Here is a 10491-nt window from a genome sequence, read left to right on the forward strand (position 1 = left end):
TATGGAGCATATGACGTCTAAGAACTCAACAAAATGAAGTAACAATTGTAGATCATTACTCTTGAATAGAAGGCTCACACATTCAAGTATTTGTTCTTAAAAAATATTTTTTGAAAAAGGGGTGAGTTTTGCAACTCAGTGACTAGACAATACATCTATAATCAACATGAGACCATATAAACATTATCATAAAAATAATTTTAGTTAGAAAATAATAATTTATATGAATATGTGAATCAATAAGGGAGTTCTCATACAGAAATCAAATCAAATAATCCACACTTGGGTGGCTCCACCTCTAAGGGTAGCCCTTTCCTCTCGTGTGTCCTAACAGAATAACAGATCTAACGTGTGGCCTACACGTTAGGCTAGCAACACCCCTGCTAGTTGGAGTCTGAGTTAGATGCATCTAAGTTAACGTCATAACCGCCGTTAAATACGGTTTTCTAATACGAGCCTCCCAAGCCAATTCAAAACATATAATTTCAAATACAACAAATCTTTGATCTTTCAAATATATAAGGTATCGAATCAAATCAAATCATATTATACTTTCTCATCAGAATCCTTTCCAATCATACTTTTTTAATCAAAACACATTTCAAATATATTTCACAATCTTTAAACTAAGTGAATACCAACAAATACTTCAATGCTTCAAAAACAGATATTCAAGTAAACTCAAACATTTTAGAATAATGCAAAACTTTATCAAAAATATATGGTCTCAAAAACAGATATTCAGATAAGATCAAACAATTTAAAATAATGCAAGACTTCATCAAAAATATATATGGTCTCATGTATAGTTCCGAATGTATAAACTTCATAAAAATAAATTATTTAATTTTAATAAATCAATTATTCTAATCAATTTAAAATCGTTCTAGACAAATATAGTGAGTATAATTCAAAGATCATAATAGATATATGTCAAAATAATTATAGATGCACAATCAAACAATTATAAATGTAAAGCCTACTCACAACATGGTCCTAAGGGACCGAAGAGGCCGAACTCGGGTGCCAAATTAAAAGGGTACGAAAGAGCGCAGAACTTGAACTGGGACAGTGCAGCAACTTCAATTCTTACGATAGCAACAATGGCCACGACACCAGCCAAAGGCAGTAGATTCAAATTGAATGAAAGACAAATACAAATATAGTTCTGAAAATCCAAAACAGAATAGAGGCCAAAAATAAATCAGAATAAGAGCAAGACAGAGAAACAAAATGGTGGCAGAGATAAGGTGAAATTGGAACAGATCAAGGGAAGAAACTAGACCAGAACAGCGGCAAGACAGTGTTGCCGGCAAGTTTGGAAGTTGTAGCATGTTTTCCGGCAACAGTAAGAGCTACACTGGTGAAGCAAAACAGCAATGGCATTAGATCCTCTCCTCCAGCAGTGGCATCAGTAACTCCGACGAAAACAGGGAGGCTAGGGGTCAGCCACGGTGGAGCAAGTTAGGGGATGAAGTAGCTCCAGGTGCACCAACGGTGAGCTCCAGCGACGGCAACAACAGAATCCTCCATCGTCACCTCCTCTCACGACTGCCACCTTCCTTCCCTCCATCTTGTAGCTCTCTCACCCTCTCTTCGTTCTCTACGCTTTCCGCTGCAGCGACAAGGTCTCCCTCCAACGGCGATTTCTTTGGCGGCGACGATGGCAAGGCGGCACGACAGCGAGCTGAGTGCGGCTGGGCAAGACGGGTGTGGTGGCGGCACAACGGCAAGTTGGACTACGGTGAGGCGCGACGCCGGTGCAGTAGCCCTCTCCCTCTTCTTCCTTCTCTCCTCCTCTCCTTCACTCTCTCGATCTCCATCTTTCTTTTTTTTTTCTCAGCTCGTGGGTGTGTGCTGTGAGGAAGAGGGTGTGAGGGGAGTGTGTGTGCAACAGTGAGAGGTGAGTGAGTGTGTTAGAAGAGGGTTAGGGTTTGGTTTGGAAAAAAAAGGGAATAAGGGTATTGTAGGGATTTTACAATTTCCTACCATTTTTTAGAGTAATGTGTTTTGCATTGATTAATCCTTGGAATAGAATTCTCTAAAGAATTGAAATTCTATTTCATGTTTTGGTATAAAAAAATAAATTTTAATGAGAATTCAATTCTTATGTTAAGGCTATATACAAATCAGACTAAACTAGGTCAATTCCATTTGAAGGTTGTAGAAGGTTTAGAGAAGGGGGAGTTGAATCTATGGTCTTCTTTTACTTTAATGAAATAACCTTTTAAAACAAACTTTCTTTCTGAATTTGTTTGAACTCAGTAGCAGAAAATTATGAGACAATTTCATTTTGTCTCATGAATATCAAAAAACAGAACAGAGCAGGGAAGAGAGAAGCTGATACCATCATGTATCCTGGTTCGATTGTCTTGTGCAATGCAACCTACATCCAGTGTCCACCACAACAGTGGTAGAATTTCTACTATTGTTAAAGTATTACATACACCAATTCCACAGGATTAACACAATCCTTTCACACTCAAGTTCTAACCTAACTTGACTTGGTTATGCTAATACCTAACTCTTCACTCTTAGTGCAAACCCAACTAAGAAAGGGATACCTCACTGGTACAAGATACAAGACACAGAATCAACCTACAAAAATCTGAAATCACTCTAAGCTTTTCTCTCAAGTATTTCTCTCTGCTTCTTTCCACTCATAGGCTCTTTCAATGACTCTCTCATTCAGTCTTTTACCTCAAGAAACTACAGAAAGATAAACATTGAAAAGAAAATTACAATATGTAAAATATGAAGGATATTAATACTTCAACAGCCTCTTTGCTATGTGATAAACCAGATTTGCTTGCCTCTGATTTAGTTCCTCATTCTGGCGGAATGCTTCTTTGACTAGGAAGCACTGTCCAAGTTGATGAACTTCTTCAGAGAACTCTTCTCAGAACATAAACCTCAAAAACACTGGTTATCTCTCCTTGGCTTCTGAATGATGAAAAATCTTCTTTTGTATCTCTTTACATGTTGCTGAGTTACTCTCTCCTAGGTTAACCCTCGAGCTATATGCTTCACCAACTCACTTTTTCACTTTCATCCATTAATCCTCAAAATAGGAACTTTGAGTCTGACTTTCTCTTGCTTGACCGAAAGCCTCAGGGAAGCAAAGGAAAACAGTCTTTCAATGGTAAATCAGATATGAGCCATTGAAATGCTACTTGGTCCCCAAGACACAAATTTGACCATAGATTCACAACAGTGTTGATCAGAGGTCATCTTTTTCATGTATCCCAATTTGGACTGGCAGAGAGTTGGGGAAGAGGAGAAGAAAGCACGATGCATGCAAGAGGAAATAAGTTACCTTTAACTTTTGCCTTAGCTTGATTTGATTTGATTTGGGTGATTAGACCTCTGCCTTTCTTGCTTAATCCTTCTCTTTCTTTCTTCTTTGGTGAACAGCTTAGAGACTAAGCTTTCTCTCTCTTTCTCTGAGTTCTGACCGAAGAGGAAAAAGTGAACGTTGCTTTACTAAAAGCAAATTGGAGGGATTGGCTTGAGAGATGAATTCGGACTTGGGTCGGTTATAATTCATTAAGCCCGTTTGCTTTCTATTCGTCACCTACCTTTGGGCTTTTATTGTTTTGTAACCCACCAGCTTTGGTTTTATTTTTCATCATATTGGGCTGCTGCTTTGTTTTTCTTTGGCCTACAACACTTAATCAAATTTAATTAAAAAATAATTGGTTAATTTACCCAATAAAATAATATTTGTCATCATCAATTAATTTAGTTAATTTCTTAATTCAACACCATTTGATTTGTTCTTCTTCGTATCTCATTCTGTGTAACTGCTCAAGCATCCACACTTTAACAAAATAAAAAAATGAATTCCTTAAAAAAATGAAGAAAAAACAGGAATTGAGAACAAAAATGGCGTACGAAGTGTAAAGGCAAACAATTGAAAAAGAAAAATGCAGCAACGATGAGGAGAATTCACAGCCGAGAACGATGATGAGCCAACAAGAAAGAAGAACAAACAAGCACTATTTAAGTGTCTTTTTGCCATGGCTAACATGAAATTTTTTTATTTTTGTTTCGAAAATTTGTAACTTTTACTATTATTTAATCGTGTCTAATTAAATAGTTTTAATGTATTAAAAATTATACTTCAAATAATATCTATATACTTTTAATATATGATGAAGATTGTCATAATTAATTAAACAAAATTTTATATATACAAATTGGATATATTGTTTTTGCATGATTATAACATTTACATTATTTTGCATGATTATAACATTTCAAAAAAAAAGATGCAATACTAAAACAATCCATTATTTATATTAATAAACAAAAATAATACAAAATATCAATTTAGTTCTAAACTTCTTTGTAATAGCAAATAAAATTTACTCTAAGATCTTTTAAAATAAACATAACTAAAGATTGAACCAATAGTTATGAAATGCACCAACTAAGTGTGTGGCATTTTTCCAAAGATAGCAAGCACTTCTCATAATCATGTTGGCAAGATATGATGACAATGCTTGAAGATTATCAGAAAGAACTTTGTGATACATCTTCCCTTTTATTTTTAACTTTTTCCGAGTTGCAGGCTCCAAACTCTGACACAAATGAACAAGGAAAGAATTTTTAGTAACACCCAATTTCACATTGATGGTAATCAGTGGCTAAGAGAAGGGGGTTGAATCTTAACCCCTTTTTGCTGAATTTTAATCTCTGAATTTTCAATCAAACTTTAGAAGATATTTCTGCTTTTGCCTCGTGTCGAGTTAAGAGACACTTTTGTTTTGTCTCGTGCCAAGTTGAGAGACACTTTTGTTTTCATCTTCTGATTTAACAAAAATAGAGAAAGGAGTAGAGAAGAAGAATTAACACCAGATATATCCTGGTTCAGCCACTAGGTGCAATGTGGCCTACATCCAGTCTCCATCACAACAATGATGGAATTTCACTATCTCTTTTTCAATATTACAAACACCAATTTCTCCCTAGGAACTACCAATTCCTATCGGGAACAAATCCAAATTCTATCCCCAATCTGAATTTGACTTGGACTCAAACCAAGCTTTCAACCGCAAAGTGCTAACTCAACTTGTAAGGGAATCCCACAGGATCATGACACACAACAGATAGATGTACAAAGAAACTCTGAGACATCTCTGGCTTTTTCTCTAATTTTAATCATTGTCTTTTTTCTCTCACTGGCTTTTTCTTACAAATCTCACCATGTTTGCCTTTTTCACCATGAGACTCAAACAGACAAAACTAAGAAAAAGAAAATAAAATGAACACCATTGAAGGAGAAGAACTCAGGAAGCTTGGGTAGCTATGAGAACTCTGTACTTTACATTTGCTCTACTTGATCTCAACCATTGGCTGTTCACCCTTAATATAGAAGGGGAAGCTTTCAAGGTTGAAACTGGTTCAACTAAGCAACTTCTTCTCCAACCAAAAACTGCAGCGGTTCGGACAAAGAAAAGAGAGAGGAAAAACCGAAAACTAACATGCATGTACCTCTCTCAACCCTTTTCATCAAGCTTTTTCAATCTAAACCTTTGATCTTGTCTTTGGCTCCAAAAAAGAATTCGGACCCTTGATGAACTCCTGACCTAGGACAGCTTCTTGCCTTCCATTTTAGCTTCTTCCTATGCGTAGCTTTAGAGGCTATCTTCTTTCTTTGATGAAGAAAAATAGAAATGAACTTTTGCACCTCAGATTTGCTCCTTCACCGAAACAAATTGTTTCTTTTTTTGGCATCAAAATCTTGAAACCATCTTCCAAAATCTTTCCTTCCGAAGTAAAGATCTTCCTTTCTTCTTTATAGCTTTTTTCTCCTGTAGGCTTTTCTGATAACTTCTTCAATTTTCTTCTCTAATAGATGTGACCGAAAGACAAGAGAGAGGAGAGAGAAGAGAGAAGCTTTCAATGCACAATAAACTCAATTTAATTTTGAGTTTCGGTTACCAAAGAGAGTAATTAACTAAGTTGAATTTTGAATTCCAATCACAAGGGGAGTAGGTAAACGAGGCTTGCTTTGAGAACCTTTGGGTTCCTTTCCTTGATCCTTCAATATTGGTCTATGGGCTTGTGATATGGGCCACTTTCATTTCAACATACAGCCATTTATGTTTAAACTAATTTTTTGCACAAAGCTTAAATTCAAATAATAAGTTGGGTTTATGTTGCTTCTGGCCCAATAGGAAATCTGCACACTAAGATAGCATTTGATTTCGGAGACAGGACATAGAGACATGGACAATACATATTTAAAAAGTGTTTGGAAGCAGAGACATGGACACTGAACACATTGTCTCCGAGACAGTTTTTTATACTTTTGTATCCACTCTTTTATGAAGGACAATGATGGACACATGATTTGAAAGAGTGGACACAGACTTTTTTTATAAATTTTGTTTTTCTTTTTGTTTATAGATATTTTTTATTATTCCACTGTTACCCCTTCTTATTTTTCCTATTGTGTTGTTCTCGGAGAGGTATTTTCTTCTCATTGCTCTTTCTCTGTCTCTGCGTTCTCCTTCTTTCTCTTTTTTTCAGGTACTCTCTCTTTTTTGTAAAATTTTTTATTGCGCTGGATAATTCCTTCTTTCTTATCGTTCTTACTTCAATACCATTTTAACCTTGTATTATATTATTTGATTTATAAGTTTTGTCTGTACTTTTACGTACTCTCATTCTCTATTAAATTAGTTTGTACTTGATATAGAAAATTTGGAATTACATGGCTATTTTAGTCATTTCATATAATATTTTAGTCTTATCCATGTGTATTCAAACATAATACTGGACATTACATTAGCGTCTTGTACATCGTATCCAAACACAATACACAAAGAATAATTTTTAGTGTATCCGTCTTATTGTCTCTGTCTCAGTGTCATATTCTATCATGTCTCTAAAAACAAAAACAAACGCAGTCTAACAAATATATCAACCAAACAATGGGAAGAAATTTAAATAATTTCCTAATTTTTATTTTAATAATGTTTGATTATCATTTTAATTAGATTCAAGTTTTTCAAATTCAACACACATGATGCACTGTATTTAAATCAATATATAGGAAACTGAAAATATGAAACTATGTAAAGTTGCAATTGATCAAACAATTCATTCAAGGTTCATATATTTGAAGACCATCAACTTGATGCAACTTCTCTTGCTACTTTTTAAGTAAATCTATGTATTCTTAATATATAAAAGTAAATGGATAAGTTTATCCACATTATTTTTAAGATATTTTTTTTCTACTAATGCTATGTCAGTAACATCGTTTACTTGACAAAACTTTAGAATCAACCACTCAATTTTTGTCAAATCAATTATTATTTCTAAATCAGCAAAAAAATAAAATATACAAAAAAATATAAATAATAGAAATAAATATATGTAAATTAGGCTACAAAATTACCATTGACAATAATTAAAAATTAATAATGTCTAACCAAATTTGTAACCTACAAGAATCTATATCCCTATATTTATTATATTTTATCGTTATCTATGATTTATTAACATTGCACGAAATATCTCTTCATGTAATTATAAAGAGAAATATGATGAAAAAATTCAAACATTTGTTACAAGAAGGAAAAGTCTATACTATAAAAAATTTAAAAATAGAAGATGCAAATGATTTGTATATACCAATTAAAGTTACAATGAAAGTAAACATTTTACTCACAACTGTTGTGAAAGAAATTAAAGATTCAATTTTGAACATTTTCTGTCACGGCCCAAAATGAGCCATGATTGGCGCTTAGGAAAATAGTTCCCTAGCAAGCCTAACAAATTCGAATATAAGATAAATAAGAAGGTTACAAATAATTTTTGATAAATTTACACTTTTTAGAACGAATAATTTCATATTTAAACACCAATGAGTTATAGCTCAAATGGCATAGTCTCCACATACTCAATTAAGAGATTACAGGTTCGAGTCTCCTATTTTTGGTAAAAAAAAATTTCATATTTAAACAAAAATAAATAAATAAATAAATATAGATGGATCCTGCCTATGACATATGGAGCAACAAGAAATAGATACCCATTACAGATCATTACTCATGAAAAGAATGACTCACATACTCAAATACTTATTCCTGAAAAATATACAGATCATTACTCATGAAAAGAATGACTCACATACTCAAATACTTATTCCTGAAAAATATTTTTAGAAAAAAAGGGAGTAAATTTTGCAATTCAGTGACTAGACAATACATCTATAATCAACATAAGACCATATAAATATTATTATCAAAGTAATTTTAATTAGAAAATAGTTAATATATAATAAAAAGTGAATCAATAAGAGAGTTCTCATACAGAAATCAAATCAAAAGTCCACACTTGGGTGGCTCCACCTCTAAGAATAGCCCTTTCCTCTAGTGTGTCCATACGAAATAACAGATCCAACGTGTGGCCTACACGTTAGGCTAGTAACGCCCCTGCTAGCTGAGGTCTGAGTCAGATGCATCTAGGTTAACGTCGTAACCGCCGTTAACTATGGTTTTCTAATATGAGCCTCCCAAACCAATTCAAAACATATAATTTCGAATATAACAAATTCTTCAATCTTTCAAACATGAAGTATCGAATTAAATCAAATAATACTTTCTCATTCAAATCCTATTCAATCATATTTTTTCAATTTTAAAGCATTTCAAATATATTTCACAATTTCAAAATAAGTGAGTACCAACAAAAACTTCAATGCTTCAAAAATACATATTCGAGTGAAATCAAATGTTTTAAAATAATATAAAACTTTTTCAAACATACATATGGTCTCATAAAAACATATAGTCTCATGTGCATATTAAAATGAGCTTAACAAGGCTAAATATTTAGTTCTAATAAATTGATTATTAAAATTAATTTAAAATCCTTTGATAGTACTCTTTGTAAGTATAACTAAGTTCAACGCACCGTATATCAAAATAATTATAGACGTAAAACCAAACAATTATAAATGTAAGGCCTACTCACAACTTAGTCCCAAGGAACAGAAGAGACCAAACCCGGAGTGCCAAAGTAAAGGGTACGAAAGAGCGCAGAACTTGGATTGGTGCAATGGTAGTAACTTCAATTCTTACGGTAGCAACAATGGCAACAGCACCAGGAAAATGCAGTAGTCTCGAATCGAATAAAAAGACAAATGCAAATATAGTTATGACAATCCAAAACAGAATAGAGGTGGAAAATAAATCAGAACAAGAGCAAGGCAGAAAAATAAAATGGTGACAGAGATAAGGTGAAAATGGAACAGACCAAGGGAAGAAGTTAGACCAGAACAGTGGCAAGACAGTATTGCCGGCACGTTTGGAAGCTCCAGCGTGTTTTCCAGCAACAGTAAGAGTGGCACTGGTAAAGTAAGACAATGGTGGTATCAGGTCCTCTTCTCCGACAGTAGCATCAGTAACTCCAACGAAAATAGGGAGGCTAGGGGTCAACCACGGTGGAGTAAGGTAGGGGCTGAAGTAGCTTCGGGTGCACCAGCGGTGAGCTCCGGCGACGACAACAACAAAAACCTCCATCGTCACCTCCGCTCGTGATTGCCACCCTCCTTCCCTCTATCTTGTAGCTTTCTCATCCTCTCTTGTTCTCTGTGCTTCCCGCTGCAGCGATGACATCTCCCTCCGACGGTGGTTCCTTCGGCGACGACGAAGCCATGCTTCCTCCCTCTCTCATCGCGTCTTCTCTCTTAATGTCTCTCTTTCTGGTTTGTTCTTCATCTTTCCCTCTCCCCTTTGGGTTCGTGCTCGTCATTCTCCTCTCTCAGGTTTGAACCTCTCTCGCTTTCTCTCTATGTCAACGACGACAGCAGCTCCAGCCCCGCTAGCCCGCTTCCTTCTTTTCTTTCTTTCTACTCTTCCTTCTTTCTCTCATCCACTCTCTCTACTTCTCTTCTCTTATTTGGGGGACTGTGTGTTGGTAATTTAGGAAATTAGGGTTAGGGTTTGGTTTGAAAAAGAGAGGAGTAAGGGTATTATAGAGATTTTACATTTCCTAACACTATTTTAAATTTACATCACTTGAAACATTGTCTGAAAGAGTGGGTCAAAAAAAATATTAACAGATAATTTCACTTTATACTATTTTTCAATTATTCTTATTAAAAATAACTTATCCAAAAAAAATTCTACACATTTTTATTCTTTTTATTGTAGATGTTATTGGAAAACTGCATGCACCTCAAGAAATTATGGAGAAAGAAAACCATACAAATTCAAGACACATCTTCAAAAGAAGAACATGCATGAAAAGATGGAACAAAAAACACAGTAGAAAGTGCATACAACTCAACAATTCATAAAGAACATGTCTTCACAAGAATCTACGACAGAAAGAAGAAAAAAATTGTTGTTATGTGAAGGAATAGTGATAAGAGACTTATATATGTAGTTTAAATGGTATGGAATTTAAATACTTATAACGTAAAATTTATTATGATTAATAATATTATTATGACATTTGTAATATGAATAT

The 10491-nt window shown here is 34.3% G+C and overlaps 1 protein-coding gene across 4 annotated transcripts; it reads right to left on the reverse strand.

The window, feature by feature from the left end:
* Positions 1154–9682, reverse strand: LOC110262649. Of its 4 annotated transcripts, none has more exons than XR_002347544.1 (2): positions 9274–9682; positions 1154–1168 (listed from the first exon to the last, which is right to left on the reverse strand). XR_002347544.1 is itself a non-coding variant. In XM_021103096.1 (2 exons), exons 1-2 carry the CDS (start codon positions 9537–9539, stop codon positions 8142–8144), a joined length of 288 nt encoding a protein of 95 aa, XP_020958755.1. In that variant the 5' UTR covers positions 9540–9619; the 3' UTR covers positions 8120–8141. The 4 variants fall into 4 exon arrangements, 3 of the variants coding, with proteins under 3 accessions (XP_020958755.1, XP_020958756.1, XP_020958754.1); XM_021103096.1 differs by lacking the exon at positions 1154–1168 and adding an exon at positions 8120–8163 and having other exon boundaries at positions 9274–9619; XM_021103097.1 differs by lacking the exon at positions 1154–1168 and adding an exon at positions 8121–8163 and having other exon boundaries at positions 9292–9620.

This window comes from Arachis ipaensis, chromosome B05, assembly GCF_000816755.2.
Source record: "Arachis ipaensis cultivar K30076 chromosome B05, Araip1.1, whole genome shotgun sequence".
In the NCBI taxonomy this organism is placed as follows: domain Eukaryota; kingdom Viridiplantae; phylum Streptophyta; class Magnoliopsida; order Fabales; family Fabaceae; genus Arachis; species Arachis ipaensis.